The sequence below is a fragment of the Staurois parvus genome, unplaced genomic scaffold (assembly GCF_062004578.1).
Source record: "Staurois parvus isolate SC_StPar_1 unplaced genomic scaffold, SC_StPar_1.0 ptg000503l, whole genome shotgun sequence".
Classification (NCBI taxonomy): Eukaryota; Metazoa; Chordata; class Amphibia; order Anura; family Ranidae; genus Staurois; species Staurois parvus.
In genome coordinates this window covers 2,980,884-2,999,393 of record NW_028318299.1, presented here as the reverse complement: position 1 = coordinate 2,999,393, position 18,510 = coordinate 2,980,884, and the positions used below count along the sequence as shown (strand labels likewise).

At 45.9% G+C, this 18,510-nt stretch overlaps 1 protein-coding gene across 1 annotated transcript in view; it reads left to right on the top strand.

Moving 5' to 3' along the window:
- Nucleotides 1-375: 375 nt before the first annotated feature.
- Nucleotides 376-18,510, top strand: part of LOC149452009 (uncharacterized) — a 48,709-nt gene continuing 30,574 nt past the window's right edge. Inside the window, exons 1-4 of the mRNA XM_089689882.1 lie at nucleotides 376-402; nucleotides 1,934-1,972; nucleotides 2,911-2,949; nucleotides 5,806-6,121. Of these exons, the coding sequence (XP_089546008.1) occupies nucleotides 376-402; nucleotides 1,934-1,972; nucleotides 2,911-2,949; nucleotides 5,806-6,121 (421 nt within the window). The remainder of the gene's footprint in view (nucleotides 403-1,933; nucleotides 1,973-2,910; nucleotides 2,950-5,805; nucleotides 6,122-18,510) is intronic.

Below are 18,510 nucleotides of genomic sequence, written 5' to 3'. Positions count from 1 at the left end.
GCGTAGTGACGTCACGTCTGGTGAGTGGAGCGCACGCTGGTTTGCGGCGCTCCAGAGTGCCTTCCTGCTTTCCTTAAGGGGAGATTGTAATTCATATTATCTACTGTCAGTCCACTTCTGCAAAGGAGGAATTTATGGACTTGTGTCATAATGATGAGCCGCTCAGCTTATTATAGAAGTGTGAACACAATTTATATCATGTGAGTGCAATAAGGGCAGCTTTTTTCAAATAGTTTTATACAGTATTGCACTATTTGTGTTCTTTATTTGTTTCTCATTGCCATCTAATGGTGGGAATTGTTTTTGGAGGATATGAAGTGCAGATGTATCTGGGAGGATACACCGCATCTTTAAAGCTTGTTTGACTCTTTAGACATGCCAGGAAAGAGTCCACTGAATCTGGTGAGTGGGGATTGGATGGTCAATCACGGATGGTGTGAGCACACTCTGAAGATTTTGTTGAACACTATTTTTGGGATTGGAGCACATTTTTATACACCTTTGGAAATTTTGTTCAGACTTTTTACACATTTATATATATTTTTTGCACGTGTTCCAATAGTGTTTATATTCACATTTCTATCAGGTTGCAGCTTTCTAATATTTGGAGAACATTTAGTATCTGCTGGAACAGATTGTACATGAGTTGTTATATATATTTTTCTCTTTTTGTCTTTCAGATGGCTTTATACTCTACAATCCGGAGCATTCTATCCATTGTGAGGAATGTTGGTTATTTGATCTGTAGGGCTTTTTTTAGAGGAATTAGGTTGAGTTTTACAGTTTTGATCATATTTGATCCGTGACGTCACCCAGGATCCCCGGCCCATTTGTTTATCTGGCAGGGATCTGTCATTTAGAGCAGGAAGTGCTACCACTGATAAATGGCAGTTCCCTGGCCACTGTATGTAAAAAGAAGTCACTTATAAAGTTGTACGTCCTACTACTCTGCAACTTCACGTGTAGGTGTAAGATAACTCGACATGCAGCTAAACCCTCCTATTCTGCAATAAGCCAGGATGAATGTAATCTTGAAGCTTTCTGACAAAACAATGTGGGGTGAAACTATTGGGAAAAAAACATGAGAAATGCATACAATCAATGTATGAAACATACAATACACCATGAAATAAGTAGGCTGCGGTTGGCAGTAGGTCCATGCTCTCCAGCAATGCTTCCTGCAGGGGTTGTATGCTCATTCCACAACATGTACATCAGGGATCATGGCTGATTTCCTCTGCCTCAAATCTTAAGATAGAGTCTGAGCTTCAAAGATGCACCAGTTTCTTTTTATTAGAATGAAGGATGATGGGAGCTTTTATTACCTAAACAGTTTCTGCTTTCTGCAAGACAGTAAGTTTAATTTGGGCTCCACCCAGTGGCCACACTTAATATTGCAAAGAGGACAAACATAATGAATTTCCCTGCTGAAGGCAGAACAGTCTGCAGTCTCTGACAGTTCTTAGTAAAGCTACATTTACTGAATATTATCTGTGGCCCTTTGGTGATGTCAGGGACCATATTTGAAGCCCTCTACTTCAAGTAAGTTGACCCTCAGTGATCTAAACTTATGGTTGAGTTACTGGTGATAAATCTGTACAGGGATCTCTTCATATCTCATATCAAGAAAAACAAATGGGGTCTCTATTTAGCCCTGGGGCTGCTACATTGTAATAATTGGGGTCACAGTTTGGTGTATTTTCAGTAACAGAACTCACTCCACCAACAGATCAGAAATGGAAGATCTGCAGAAGATCCTCCCCAGGGAAAGTGTGTGTGTGTGGGGGGGTTGTCATCCACCTCCGTAGCACATGATTCTAGTCTCACATTTCTATCAGGTTGCAGCTTTGTAACATTTTGGAGAACATTTAGTATCTGCTGGAACAGATTGAACATGAGTTGTTATGTATATTTTTCTCTTTTTGTCTTACAGATATTTTTAGTCTATAATAACTGGAGTTGTATATCCAAGGTGAGGAATGTTGGTTATTTGATCTGTATGGCTTTTTTTTTTTTAGAGGAATTAGGTTGAGTTTTGCAGTTTTGATCATATTTGATCCGTGACGTCACCCAGGATCCCCGGCCCATTTGTTTATCTGGCAGGGATCTGTCATTTAGAGCAGGAAGTGCTACCACTGATAAATGGCAGTTCCCTGGCCACTGTTTGTAAAAATAAGTCACTTATAAAGGTGTACGTCCTACTACTCTGCAACTTCACATGTAGGTGTAAGATAACTCGATATGCAGCTAAACCCTCCTATTCTGCAATAAGCCAGGATGAATGTAATCTTGAAGCTTTCTGACAAAACAATGTGGGGTGAAACTATTGAGAAAAAAACAGATGAGAAATACAAACAATCAATGTATGAAACATACAATACACCATGAAATAAGTAGGCTGCGGTTGGCAGTAGGTCAATGCTCTCCAGCGATTCTGCCTGCAGGGGTTGTATGCTCATTCCACAACATGTGCATCAGGGATGATGGCTGATTTCCTCTGCCTCAAATCTTAAGATAGAGTCTGAGCTTCAAAGATGCACCAGTTTCTTTTTATTAGAATGAAGGATGATGGGAGCTTTTCTTTACCTAAACAGTTTCTGGTTTCTGCAAGACAGTAAGTTTTATTTGGGCTCCACCCAGTGGCCACACTTAATATTGCAAAGAGGACAAAGAGGACAAACAAACAAAGATAAATCTGTACAGGGATCTCTTCATATCTCATATCAAGAACAAAAACAGATGGGGTCTCTATTTAGCCCGGGGGCTGCTACATCCACCTCCGTAGCACATGATTCTAGTCTTACATTTCTATCAGGTTGCAGCTTTGTAACATTTTGGAGAACATTTAGCATCTGCTAGAACAGATTGAACATGAGTTGTTATGTATATTTTTCTCTTTTTGTCTTGCAGATATATTTCAACAATAAAATCTGGAGTATTATATCCATGGTGAGGAATGTTGGTTATTTGATCTGTAGGGCTTTTTTTTTTAGAGGAATTAGGTTGAGTTTTGCAGTTTTGATCATATTTAATCCGTGACGTCACCCAGGATCCCCGGCCCATTTGTTTATCTGGCAGGGATCTGTCATTTAGAGCAGGAAGTGCTACCACTGATAAATGGCAGTTCCCTAGCACACGGACACAGAAAAACAAACATCCCTTTCTTCAGAATAACAAAATGTAGAAATCTTTAACAAAGTGTGCAATGTACCTTGCAATGTACACAGGTCACCCAGAGGGTAGAGGTTTTTTTTTCTCCACAAAAGTGGAGTTACTCTTTAAAGCAGATAAGTAAACAAGCAGGTCACCCTGGCAGATGATGCGGGCTCACCAGAGACACAGGATCTAAGCACTAACTGGTTTCCCCCAGAGCTCCTGATGGTGGAGATGGTTTAACTGCATGTTAGTACCAGGTTGTGGTCCTCAAGATTGCCCCACCAGGAGATGAGCAAGCTGGGATTCAGTAGCAGATATAGCAGGTAGTATTCAAGCAGAAGAGCAGTGAGAAAGCAAGCCGAAGGTCAGTAACAAGTGGTTGCAGGTTGGAATCAAGCAGAAGTGTAGCCGAGGAACAAGCTAAGGTCGGTAATGTGTTGTAGTAAAGATACAGACAGCAAAAGGAGCAAGATATTGGCTGGAGAAGAGCACAATCATCTGGCAAACAGGAAGTGCAAAGGCATGGCCTAAATAGGAAGATTGTGGGAGGAGCAAGGAGTTCAAGGCTACCAAGAAACAAGTTAGAAAGTGCCTTTACCTAAGGAAGCATGCAAAGAGCTGCCCAGTATCTCAGGTGGCTCAGCATAAAAATCTACTGCCCGATGCAACAGAGGTCATGGGTTCAGGTCCTGGTCCTAACACTCCCATAGATCATATTGGGATTCAGGCTTAACCAATTTGTTTGCTGAGATGGTTGAACCTCCTGCAAACAGAACTCTGTCCTGTTCTCTCCCTAAAAATAACCAACAGAATATGCCCTCCCATGCATAGAAAAGCACAGCGAATACATAGATTTCTAAGGAGCCATGAAAGGGGCTTCAGCTTAGTGCTGGGAGTTCGATGTTTGTTCATGATGCAAGAAGGTTTGCAAGTAAATTTACTGGCTTGGGTAAGACAGCTATCAAACTGCTCCCCTCACCCTTCTTTCAGGGGCATCCCAAAGTATAAAAGTAAAGCATATTATAGAAATAACAATCACCAGACCAAAACTGAAAGAGTCCAGAGATGCCTTTTATTATTCATAATATGAGCAAACATAGACAGCCAACATGTTTCAGGAGGAAAAACTCCGCCTTCATCAGGGCTGCAAAACATATAAAACAATGAATAAAAGATCAACATGAATACAAGAATAGAATATAATGAATAAACACAACACATATTTCATTTATTGTCCCTTAACACACTGGACTGGTGCTCCCTCTTTTGCTTTTCAGCATCTAGTGCTTATATATTGCCATGGCCTGGGGAGGGCAGAGGGGCTTAGTGGATCTTTGAGGACCAAGACCACGTCCATGGACTTGAGAGACATGCAGTAGAGAGTATCTTCCCATTACATTGTTGCCACACTTGAGCACAGAAGATTGTTTGATTTGTTGTTGTCTTATATATTTTCTGTATTGATAAATTAAAATGTGTTGTACTTTGGGGGGTTTTGTTCCAAAGTACTGAACTTTAAAGTCCTATTCAACATTGGAACAAAATCCTAAAAACTGGAGGATACATTAGGGAGCATTATATCTAAAATTACCTCTATTATCCAATATATTGGTTATCAAACATTTGCATAGCAGTTCATGCAGTTCAAGTTTTGTACGTGTTCTCTGTGAACAGGGTAACAGATCAATATTAATATACTGTTTGCTTTGATGGACAAATATTTGTATTAATTTAAAGAGTAAAATACAGCATTTGTCCAGTAGATAGAGCACTTGTGTCAAATACATGGAATCTGACCCGCCAAGTCATTTCATGTGGCCCTAGCACCTCTCCTGCTGCTGCAGCACCACCCCCCTCCCTTGTCTCTGCCCCACCTGGTCTCAGCAGTCGGCAGCAGAGAGGAGGACAGAGCTCCTCCACCAGATCCTGTGTTTCTTAATGCAGCTATGAAGAGGCTTGTTCATCCCAGCAGTCAGCAGCAGAGAGGACAGAGCTCCTCTAAAGGTGCTGAGTCTCTGTACAGATGCAGCACCCCCTTGTCTCTGCCCCCCCTGGTCTCAGCATTCAGAAGACTCCTGACTCCTGTGGTCCTCCTCCAGACACTGCACTCTGCTTCTCAGCTCCACCCCCAGCTTCTTCCTGGCAGTAGCAGAAGGTAAGAGGGGTGCACTGTGATGTAAGGAAGTGAGGGAACTCTTGACTTCTGATGGTGTGGGGGGGCTCTTGACATCTGATGTAAGGGGGGTGGCGCTCTGGACATCTAGTCTTCCAGCTACAACCGGCGCCTTGAGAGCAATCCTAATGCTATTGTAGCCTGCAATGTAATTGAGTTTGACATCCTCCTGGATAGAGCTTATGAAAGTTCTTTCAATGCTTTGTCATCTAGTGATCTAATGTGGTATTTTCCATTTTAAATCAATTAAAAGACATTCGTCCAACACAGGAAATAACCTAATAACATTGAGGGGGGGGGGGGTTCCCCATCTCACAAAGAACAAACGTACATGATGTGTCACTAGGAAAATTGTGATGCTAATTCCTCATAAGTGCACCCTTTGTGTTAGTGTTACTGACAGACTGCATCATGTGTATCTTTTATGTATTTCTCCCAGAGTTCTTACCATGGCTGTATTTCACTTTGTTTCCCAGGTCTGGAGTCAACCCAAAAATTCAGTTTTTATTTTGATTGCAGAAATCAGCCCGGGAAGTGTTGTTGGTATATTTTCCCGGGATAGTGAGTACTCTTACGGTTTCCTGTGCGATGCCCTCAGATTCCAGAATTTACTGATCAGAGAAGTTCGAACAACCCTCATAACAAACAATGGATGGGCCGGTTTCAGAGAGGAGGCATCCCGATGTGACTTTGCCATTTTGTATCATTCCAAGAACCGAGGGAGAATCAACATCACAGATGTGACAGATTCCATCTATGACCAGGAAGTCTGCCATCTTTCCCAAACACTAGGTAAGACCAAGGCACTTATATTCCTAAGGGGCAAACTATTTTGGGTGGATTCCTGGAGGTGCAGCAACCTTTTGGCAGTTTAAACTTCCAGAAGGTAAACATCCAATGGGCACTGGGGCTTCTAAAGGTATTTTAGTATAATGGAGCTAACTGGCTCTGGTGAGGCAACTCATGTAAAACAAGACTCCTCTTCATTGGGTACCCAGAGAGTGGCTTAAAACATACACACATTTAAAGTAGATGTAGGGAGGTGCAGTGTGGTGCGGTAATGACACACAGTCTGGTTTTAGATACCTCAACACTTGTATTGCAGAGTATGCTCAGCTACAAACAACCCTATCAGGAGAACGCTGCTTTGGGTGAGACTCACAGTTCTGTGTAATGCAGAGGTACAGCGGGTAAATATGCACCGATAGCATCTGTTTTCAGAGGGTGGAATGCAGCCTGGCTGGCCTGGTCTCAAAGGGGAGAGTTCTGTAGCAGGATTGGGTGTCACTAGCCTGCTCCTACTCATCAGGAACCTTTCCCTGCTGCTAATACTTCCCCTCACATATGGGTGTCCTACTCTAACCACAGTGCTAAAGAGTGCCAAAACCTGGGGCAGCAGGGGCATGTCTGAGCCGCACAGGAAAATGGCCACCTGAGACAGGAGCTCCTCACACACCCTGCTATAATAGCAACCCAAAGCAATGTTCGGCATCAGAGATCGCCGTGACATATACCGCAACAGACCTCAGACCAGTAACGCTCATCACTCGTGATGACAAAGGGAAAGAAAATCACTAAGGGACCGAAGAAACTCAGAGTTCTTCTCCCAGCCTCACACAACAGACAGCCAAGATGGCACCGGCTCTAACACACAGGAATGGTTGGAGCTGCAGCAGGAAGACACATCACTATCTTCATCAGTCTCTGACACAGACATAGCTGATCCTCTGTCACCAGTGAAGGAAAAGAGCAAGAGACCAGCTTCATCTCCTCTCCTATCACCGTGTACAAAGGCTCCTGGAAGTAAAAAGAAAACAATTCCCACTTCTGCTGAAACAACAGATCTGACTGAAGCAATACATTTAATGGCAGAGCTGCCAGCTTCAGACTCCCCTGTCACAGCCATTACACTGAAACAGATGCTATTGTCCCTTCATGAAGACATACAATCTGATCTTCAAAAATCTGTACATTTTATTCAAAAACAAGTCACCCAAATTGAAGAACGTACAGATGCAGCAGAAAGGAAAATTCAGGAATGTGTTGTAGCACACAATTCCTTGATAGATGCTTATGAGACACAATTACAAGAAATCATAAAAATTAAAGAAAAAATGGCTGACATTGAAGACCGCACATGGAGGAATAACGTGAAAATCAGAGGGATCCCTGAATCAGTCACTCCACCAGAGTTATCCATCTACCAGGGGAGACTACTGAAAACACTTCTACCAAACATGTCACAATCTGAGCTCATTATTGATAGAACCCATAGACTGATGAAACCTAAACATCTGCCAGATACCGTCCCTAGAGACGTTATTGCCAGAATACATTTTTTCATGCTAAGGAAGCACTCATGATAGCTATGCGAAAACTTAAAACACTTCCAGCTCCATATGAAAAATTTGCTATATTTTCAGACATATCAGCCTATACCGCACAAAAACGCAAAGAATTTAAATGCATCACATCAGCTCTAATAACCCATAAAATACGATATCAGTGGGGATATCCCACAAAAATCTTAGCCAACTTTCAAGGGAAATTAATTCCAATTTTGACCCCTAATGATGGGATAAAAATTCTGGCATCATGGAATATCGCTATACCACCAGAGCCACAATATATGCGTAAAGAAATGCACACCAAAATATCCGCAGACTGGGTTACAATCCCGACAACCTGAACATTGGGACTTTTGGTCTCTTTTATCTTTTCCATATTGGGATGTCTCAGTGCCTACTTCCGCATTAGCAGGGTAGAGTTAGCCCCTATACTTCTCAGGTATACTACACACTCCACCAGATAATGAGTCTGCTATGCACACTCATACAAGTTTTTGTTTTGCTGATGTTTTCTTATACTTCTTACTCTTTTTTTATTCTTACTATGCTTATTACATTCTTCTTATCCTCATATTCAGCTAACATTTCTATTGATGGATACATCTCAAAAAGCAGATACCCTTCAGAGCATGGGGGGGGGGGGATGATCAGTGCTGTGCTTGGTACCTACAACTTATAACTACAACACTAGCTACTTTAGAGCAATTATATAAAACCCAAAAATGGTCATAATAACGTCCTTTAATGTTAAAGGACTTAATAGCCCTTACAAACGCACATCTCTATGGAGAGAATCTTTAACTACTAGCCTACAGGGCACTTATACCCCCTTCCTGCCCAGGCAAATTTCCAGCTTTCAGCGCTGTCACACTTTGAATGACAATTGTGCAGTCATGCAACACTGTACCTATATGACATTTTTATCATTTTTTTGTGTGGTGGTATTTAATCACCTCAGGTTTTTTTATTTTTTCTTAAACAAACCAAAAACCACAGAAAATTTTGAAAAAAAAATGTTTTTTCTTAGTTTTTGTTATAAAATTTTGTAAATAAGTGATTTTTCTCCTTCACTGATGTGCGCTAATGAGGCTGCAGTGATGAGCACTGATAGGCTGCACTGATAGACACTAATAGGTTGCACTGATGGGCACTGATGAGGAAACACTGGTAGGTGGAGCTGATGGGCATTGACAGGTGTCACTGATGGGCACTGAAAGGAAGCACTGATATATGGCACTGATAGGTGGCACTGATAGGCAGCACTGACTGGCATTGATAGGCGACACTGATTGGCACTGTTAGGTGGCACTGACTGGCACTGTTAGGTGGCACTGATAGGCAACATTGACGGGCACTGACAGGCGGCACTGATACACACTGATAGGCGGCACTGACTGGAACTGATAGGCGGCACTGATTGGCAGCACTGATAGGTGGCACTGATTGGCATTGATAGGTGGCACTGACTGGCACTGATGGGTGACACTGAAAGGCAGCTCAGATGGGCACTGATATGTGGCATTGATGTGCACTGGTAGGCACTGATATGTAGCATGGATGTGGCACTGATGGGCACTGACAGGTGGTATGGATGAGCACTGAGAGCTGGCACTGATGAACACTGACAGGTGGCACTGCTGGGGCTACACTGATCATCAGGACACACTGATCATCAGTGCCCTGATGATCAGTGCACATGTCCCCTCCGAGGAATGCCGATTACCGGCACAGCTCTCCTCTCGAGCTGTCAGCGTGACAGCTCATGAGGAGAGCAATGCCGTTAACCGACATTTCCCTGTTTACATGCGATCAGCTGTGATTGGACACAGCTGATCACATGACCGAGCCGACATCTTTGGCTCTTTCCGTGGATCAGTGATCTGCTGTGTCCAAGGGACACAGCGCACCACCGATCGCTGCGCTGCACGCTCCCGGAGCCGCGCATGTGCGGTGAGAATGGGAGGATGTCATATGACGTCCTCCCAGAACGAGAGAACCATCTTGCGCCCATCATTGGACTATATGGCGGGCAGGAGGCGGTTAAAAACCAGATGTGATATACTGTGTGTACAAGAAACACACTTTAACAAGACTAACCCACCTACATGCAAACGTAGGAAATTCACACAATACTTTTTTGCAAATGCTAATAAAAAAAACAAAGGAGTAATGATTGCAATAAAAGACACAATAGCTATACAAATTCAATCAATATTCTCACAAGGTAGATATATTATCTTAGTTGCAAATATCAACAATTTCTTAATGACATTGGTAAATGTGTTTGCACCAAACAAAGGACATAAAACCTTCTTCCAAGGCTTATCAAACAAAATGAAACTACTAAGACAAGGAGCTTTAATCATTTGCGGAGATTTTAATGAGGTAATAGATACAAACCTAGACTCCACTAACAAACTACGCAGACAATCACATGCTCTAACATCATTTTATAGAATCAGAAGATCTATATGATACATGGAGATGTCTCTATGGTAACGAAAAAAAACTATACATACTTTTCTCACTCCCAAAATTCATACTCACGGATTGATTTATTTTTAACAGATAAAAGATATTTACAGCAAATATCTAGAACCGAAATTGGCTCCATCATATGGTCAGACCATGCCCCGCTCACATTAGAAATTTTTACAACATCATACCCCAACAACCCAGGGGTGTATTTACCACAAGGCATTTGCCTAGGGCAGCATTTTTCAGGGGGGACATCACTGCCCCTTGGAAGAAGCAAGGCGCAGCATGGGGACCTGGTGGGTTCTGAGAGAGGCTGCAGGTTTCATGACGGGGTATGCACAGCCCGACTCTCGTTACTGGGGATGTCCAGAGCTGCGAAGGTGAGTGTCTCTCTCTCTCGCTATGGGGGATGGTATCTGGTGTTGGGGGGCAGTGGTAGTGGAAGGCTCTCTCTGGTGGGGGGGCAGGGGTGTTGTTGGTCAATGTCAGGCTCCCTCTCTGTGGGGGAGGGGCTGGGGTGCCGATTTTTGTGTTGCCTAGGGCAGCACAAAACCTAAATACACCACTGCAACAACCTCTCTGTATGGAGACTAAACTCAGCCCTAATTACAAACCAACATTATAAATCTCAAATGGAGAAGGAATTACTCTCCTATTTCCATATCAATAACAATACAGAGGTCGATGATTTTGTTCTGTGGAATGCACACAAGGCATACATGAGAGGAATACTCATCAAATTAGGGGCTTACGAAAAAAAAGGAAAGCTAAAACAATTACAGACATATTATCGCAAATTAAACTCCTGAAATCACAACACAAACAAAACCCAGACCAAATGATTTTATCTCAGCTACACTCTCTACAAGACTACTAAGGCTAAGACTACTAAGGCTTCAACTCATGGAGCAATATGACTTTATGATAAAATAATTGAAATTTATATCATACACGCAGGCAAATAAAACAGGACCACATTTAGCAAAACAATTGAAGCGATATCAATCCAAATGTAAAATTGCATAGCTAAAAGACCCATCTAAGGGAAAACTTATAAATCCACTAGATATAGCCAATGCTTTTAGTAGATACTATGCAAAACTATATAACATAAAAAAACTCAAGAATTTACACCTCCTACTGATAACCAAATTAGTAAATTTCTGGAATCACTCCAACTTCCTAAGAGCTCCACAGAACAACTAGACTCCTTATCACAACCCTTCACCACTAGAGATGAGCGGATCGAACATGGAAAAGTGGAATTCGTTTCGAAGTTTGGGAAATATTCGATTCGCGACGAATCCGAAGATTAGCCAACTTCGGATGCACGAATCAAATTTTTCCAAAAATGGCGGCGACATGTGTGGTGACGGAGCGGGGATCTCTGGGAAGGCGCGCAGACAAGGCACGCTGACCCATAATGCATTCATTCATGACATGTGATCGCATTAGCCAATCAGCAGCCAGCCAGCCAGTACTGTGTAATGGTGGAGCTATAAATCGCGGCCATCTTAGAATTCTCCATTAGCCTCCGGTCATTCAAGAGAGACAGACCTGTCTGTATTGAGGGACAGAGTTAGGGCCACAGAGACTTTAGGGCCACAGAATCGTTACTCAGGGACACAGAACCGTTACTTAGGGACACAAAATCGTTACTCAGGGACACAGAATTGTTACTCAGGGACACAGAATTGTTACTCAGGGACAAAGAATCGTTACTCAGGGACAGACACAGAATTGTTACTCAGGGACACACAATCGTTACTCAGGGACACACAATCGTTACTCAGGGACACACAATTCTTACTCAGGGACACAGAATTGTTACTCAGGGACACAGAATCGTTACTCAGGGACAGACACAGAATTGTTACTCAGGGACACAGAATTGTTACTCAGGGACACAGAATCGTTACTCAGGGACACAGAATTGTTACTCAGGGACACAGAATTGTTACTCAGGGACACAGAATTGTTACTCAGGGACACAGAATCGTTACTCAGGGACAGACACAGAATTGTTACTCAGGGACACAGAATTGTTACTCAGGGACACAGAATCGTTACTCAGGGACACAGAATTGTTACTCAAGGACACAGAATCGTTACTCAGGGACAAACACAGAATTGTTACTCAGGGACACAGAATTGTTACTCAGGGACACAGAATTGTTACTCAGGGACACAGAATTGTTACTGAGGGACACAGAATCGTTACTGAGGGACACAGAATCGTTACTGAGGGACACAGAATTGTTACTCAGGGACACAGAATTGTTACTCAGGGACACAGAATCGTTACTGAGGGACACAGAATCGTTACTCAGGGACACAGAATCGTTACTCAGGGACACAGAATTGTTACTCAGGGACACAGAATTGTTACTCAGGGACACAGAATCGTTACTCAGGGACACATAATCGTTACTCAGGGACGCAGAATAGTTACTCAGGGACACAGAATCGTTACTCAGGGACAGACACAGAATTGTTACTCAGGGACACAGAATCGTTACTCAGGGACACAGAATTGTTACTGAGGTACACAGAATTGTTACTGAGGGACACAGAATCGTTACTCAGGGACAGACACAGAATTGTTACTCAGGGACACAGAATTGTTACTCAGGGACACAGAATCGTTACTCAGGGACACAGAATCGTTACTGAGGGACACAGAATCGTTACTGAGGGACACAGAATCGTTACTGAGGGACACAGAATAGTTACTCAGGGACACAGAATTGTTACTCAGGGACACAGAATTGTTACTGAGGGACACATAATTGTTACTGAGGGACACAGAATCGTTACTGAGGGACACAGAATCGTTACTGAGGGACACAGAATTGTTACTCAGGGACACAGAATTGTTACTCAGGGACACATAATTGTTACTCAGGGACACAGAATCGTTACTCAGGGACAGACACAGAATTGTTACTCAGGGACACAGAATTGTTACTCAGGGACACAGAATCGTTACTCAGGGACACAGAATTGTTACTGAGGGACACATAATTGTTACTGAGGGACACAGAATTGTTACTGAGGGACACATAATTGTTACTCAGGGACACAGAATTGTTACTCAGGGACACAGAATCGTTACTCAGGGACAGACACAGAATTGTTACTCAGGGACACAGAATTGTTACTCAGGGACACAGAATCGTTACTCAGGGACACAAAATTGTTACTCAGGGACACAGAATCGTTACTCAGGGACACAGAATCGTTACTCAGGGACACATAATTGTTACTCAGGGACACATAATTGTTACTCAGGGACACAGAATTGTTACTGAGGGACACAGAATCGTTACTGAGGGACACAGAATTGTTACTCAGGGACACAGAATTGTTACTCAGGGACACAGAATTGTTACTGAGGGACACAGAATTGTTACTGAGGGACACAGAATCGTTACTGAGGGACACAGAATTGTTACTCAGGGACACAGAATTGTTACTCAGGGACACAGAATCGTTACTGAGGGACACAGAATTGTTACTGAGGGACACAGAATCGTTACTGAGGGACACAGATTCGTTACTCAGGGACACAGATTCGTTACTCAGGGACACAGAATTGTTACTCAGGGACACAGAATTGTTACTCAGGGACACAGAATCGTTACTCAGGGACACAGAATTGTTACTCAGGGACACAGAATCGTTACTCAGGGACACAGAATCGTTGAATTAAAGAGTATGTCAGACAACACGCAGAGGAGTGGCAGAGGAGGCAATGTTTCAGGAGCGAGCAGACGTGGCAGCAGAGGAATGGGTCGAGGCAGCACTAGTCGCAGCCAGAGGCCAGTGCTCCCGGTGTCATCCAGCGGTCGTGTCTCCACCGACAACCCTGCCGTCATCGATTGGTTGGCTCGGTCGTCTTCCTCTTCCCAGGTCACCTCTGACACCTACAGCCAACGGTCGGTGTGTACGTCAGACACAACCGTTAGTTGGCATGGCCCGGGAGCAAGCCCACTGAAATCACGTGTCCTCTACCTGCCCCTGTCCTTTGGTGTTCCCTCACCAAGCGAAGTATCGCATGCTGTGGGCTCAGCCCCACTGTACAGTGAGGAAGAGCTAACAGAGGGCGGTCAGGAACGGGGGGAGACATCCGCCTCTTCAGCAGCCAGGCGAAGAAGTACTGGCGAGGAGAGTGGCTCGGTAGCCAGTCTAGAGACAGGTCTGTCTCCTGACCCACACGCAGCCGAGGGGGCTAGTAGTGAGGCGGAGACCCTAATTGATGATGATGAGGCTGATCGCACTTGGCAGCCTCGTCGTCATCAGGCTATTGCTTCCGCATCATCAGGAGAAGAGGGTGCCAGCTTGGCAGTGAGCAAAACAGTCGGTGGGTTGCCCAGGAGGCAGCAGGGTCGCAGCAGTGTCAGTGGAGGCAAACGTCCACGGAGTAGAGCACCAGCTCCACTGCAGCCTACCACCACGGCCAGTAGTGGTGCCGGTGTGCACGGAGGAAGTAGCAGTCAGCCAGTGAGGAGTAGCGGGGGCAAAGTTTCCTACTCGACGGTGTGGCAATTTTTCGTCAAGCCGCCCGAGGAAGTAAACGTAGCCGTATGTCGACTATGTGGCCAGAAAGTCAAGCGTGGCCAGGGGGCCCATGTTGGGACTACAGCGTTGCGTCAGCATATGCAGCGTCGCCATTCGGTGGCCTGGGAAAACCGTGATAAAGATACGGCGGTTCTGCCTGCCCCAGCCCCCGCTCCATCACCCGCTCCGTTACTTGCTCCGTCACCCGACGTCAATCGCCCTCTATCAGCCAGTCAAGGCTCCAACACCTCTGCTGAGGGGAGTTGTCGCTCGTTGGCATCTTCCGCTCGTTCAGATGCTCCTTCTCCTGCTACTCCTCTTCACGGATTCCGTCAGCAGTCTTTCTTGGAATCCGTTTCCAAGAGACAACAGTTTGCGAGCACGCACCCGACGGTGCAGAAGCTGAACGTCCTCCTGTCCAAGTTGCTGGTGCTGCAGTCCCTCCCTTTCCAAGTGGTGGACTCAGCACCTTTCCGAGAAATGATGGCTTGTGCCGAGCCGCGGTGGAGAGTGCCAAGCCGGCATTTCTTTGCCAAAAAGGCAGTGCCAGCCCTGCATTCACATGTAGAAGAGATGGTGGGCCAGTCTTTGAGCATGTCGGTCTCTGCCAAAGTGCACGGCAGCGCCGACGTGTGGAGCTGTAACTACGGTCAGGGACAGTACATGTCATTTACGGCCCACTGGGTGAACGTGGTGCCGGCACAGCTGCACCAGCAACTTGGACAGGTCACGCCGCTTTTGCCTCCACGTTTGCACGTCCTTGGTCCAGCAAAGATGTCCGCCTCTACCACCTCTTCTTCCGCCGTGTCCTCAGCCGCCACCCCCGTGCCAAGTCCCATTACCCGACCGGCATATCACATGTGCAGGGCGCAACGGTGTCACGCTGTGCTGCACCTGGTATGCCTTGGCGAACGTAGTCACACAGGGGAGGAACTTCTGAGTGTAATGAACAGAGAAATCGACAGATGGCTGTCTCCGCGCAAACTGAAAATCGGAACCATGTTGACCGACAACGGAAAGAACATGGTGTCTGCTCTGCGTCAAGGAAGGTTGTGCCATGCGCCATGCATGGCTCACGTGTTCAATCTGGTTGTCAAGCGGTTCCTAAAATCCACCATCCCACTGCAAGACATCCTTAAAATGTCACGTAAACTTTGCATGCATTTCAGCCATTCCTACACCGCAAAGCACACCCTCCTTGAGCTGCAGCGGCAGAACGGAATTCCACAGCATCGCCTGATCTGCGACGTTGCAACAAGGTGGAATTCAACCCTACATATGTTAGACCGCCTTTACGAACAGCGAAAGGCCATCACCGATTTCCTGATGTTACAAGCGGATAAAGGTACTCCCCTGTGTAACTTAGATGTCAGCCATTGGCAGCTCATGCGTGACACCTGCCGCTTGCTCAGGCCCTTTGAAGAGGCCACGCTATTCGTGAGTCGGCAGGACTATGGGATGAACGACGTCATTCCTCTGTTGCACGTCCTGGAACAAATGCTGTTAACAATGGCTGGTCAGGGTGCGGTAGACGTGGCGCACAGATCTCAACGCCACATGACCCCTGTGGGGGCAGGACAGGAAGAAGAGGAGGAGGTAGAGGAGGACACGGGTGCTCAGGAATTATTGAGTGAAATGGGTGGTTTTTCCACTCAGCGGACAGGAGTGGAGGAGCAGGAGCATCTGGTAGAGGAGGAGGAAGAGACAGAGGACCCAGACGCACCGTGGCAGTATGCTGTGGAGATGGAGGCAGGGAGTCCCTCGCATTCCTTGGCACAAATGGCCCATAGCATGCTCGCTTGCTTGCGTAGCGACAGCCGAATAATAACCATCAGACAGAGGGATGACTTTTGGCTGTCCACCTTGTTGGACCCTCGCTACCGTTCAAAAATGGTGGCCTTTTTCACACCTGCTGAGAGGGAGGCCAAAATAACGTACTATAAAAACCACCTATGTAGTCAGTTGGTCTCTGCCTTTCTGCGCCAACGTCCATCCTCAGACACTGTGGGCCCTGTGCGCTCGCGTTCCGCTGCCATGGCAGCAGGGGAGGGGTGGGGTGGTAGGAGCAGTGGCAGCTCCACCAGCAGCGGCTGCCTCAGTCTGCAGTCGATGATGAGTAGCTTTCTTCACCAGCGCAGTGAGGAAACTACTAACCAGCCGCAGCAGCAGCAGCATCAGGTGGACCTGGAGCAGGACCTCAAACAACAGGCTCGGGCCTACTTGGACAGCACCCTGCCAACTGAGGTAGACAATCCCCTTGACTACTGGGCAACGAAACTTGACCTTTGGCCCCAACTAGCTGAATTTGCCCTTGAAAGGCTGTCATGCCCGGCCAGTAGCGTGGCATCGGAGCGCGTGTTTAGTGCGGCAGGAGGTATTGTAACTCCGCGGAGGACACGACTGTCCACCCAAAGTGTGGAGAGACTCACGTTTGTGAAAATGAATCAGGCGTGGATTAGTCTGGATTTCAAACCACCAGTTCATGACACAACTGACTAAATCCGCCATGAATCATGCCCCAAACATGTTATTATTTTTAACATAGGCCTCTGTATGGCCTTCAATTTAAGCTGCTTACGCTTCGCCACTTTGCCATGGGCCCCTGTACCGCCTCCTCTTGCTGCTGCCAGGTCCAGAGTGTGTCATGGGTCCCTGTACGGCCTCCCATTGCTGCTGACTTCATCGCCAGACTCTGCCATGTGCCACTTTCAGGTCTCCTTACACTGTTGGTGGGTTCCATTTTGTGATAGGGTGCTGTATGGCCTTCCATTGCTGCTGCCTCCACCGCCACCCTGCGCCATGTGCCTTTGTCGTCTGCTCACGCTGCTGACGGCTTCCGCTTTTTAACCGAGGCCTGTGTTTGGCTTCCGAATACTGCTGCATCCAACGCCACCCTGCGCCATGTGTCTCTGTCGTCTGCTCACGCTGCTGACGGCTTCCGCTTTTTAACCTAGGCCTGTGTATGGCTTCAGAATAATGCTGCCTACACCGCCACCCTGCACCATGTGCCTCTGTCGTCTGCTCACGCTGCTGCCAGGTCCATACTGATTCATGGCCCCCTGTACCGGCTCCTCATGAACGTGGTTCAGCGGGTTTGCATCACTTAACGGCAAATCGTTGACAAACGCTGGGACGTTCAGTGTTGTGCGCATTAAGCCAGACACCAAAGGGCAGCACAGACCTGTTATTACTCGCTCAAGCATGGCTGAACAAAACCAGTCTCTACCACAAATTGGACCCAGACCTGCCCAGGGTCTCGTAAGTAGATTGCACGGAGGAGTAGAGTTCGTTATTGGAATTAACTGTGAGGGACTTTTTAACCTAGGCCTGTGTATGGCCTTCAATTGAAGCTGCTTCTGCTCCGCCACTCTGCCATTGGACTCTTGATAGTCGTCTCCCCACGCTGCTGCTGGGGGGACTTTTTAACATAGGCCTCTGTATGGCCTTCAATTGAAGCTGCTTCTGCTCCGCCACTCTGCCATTGGACTCTTGATAGTCGACGACTATCAAGAGTCCAATGGCAGAGTGGCGGAGCAGAAGCAGCTTCAATTGAAGGCCATACACAGGCCTAGGTTTAAAAGTCCCTCACAGTTAATTCCAATAACGAACTCTACTCCTCCGTGCAATCTACTTACGAGACCCTGGGCAGGTCTGGGTCCAATTTGTGGTAGAGACTGGTTTTGTTCAGCCATGCTTGAGCGAGTAATAACAGGTCTGTGCTGCCCTTTGGTGTCTGGCTTAATGCGCACAACACTGAACGTCCCAGCGTTTGTCAACGATTTGCCGTTAAGTGAT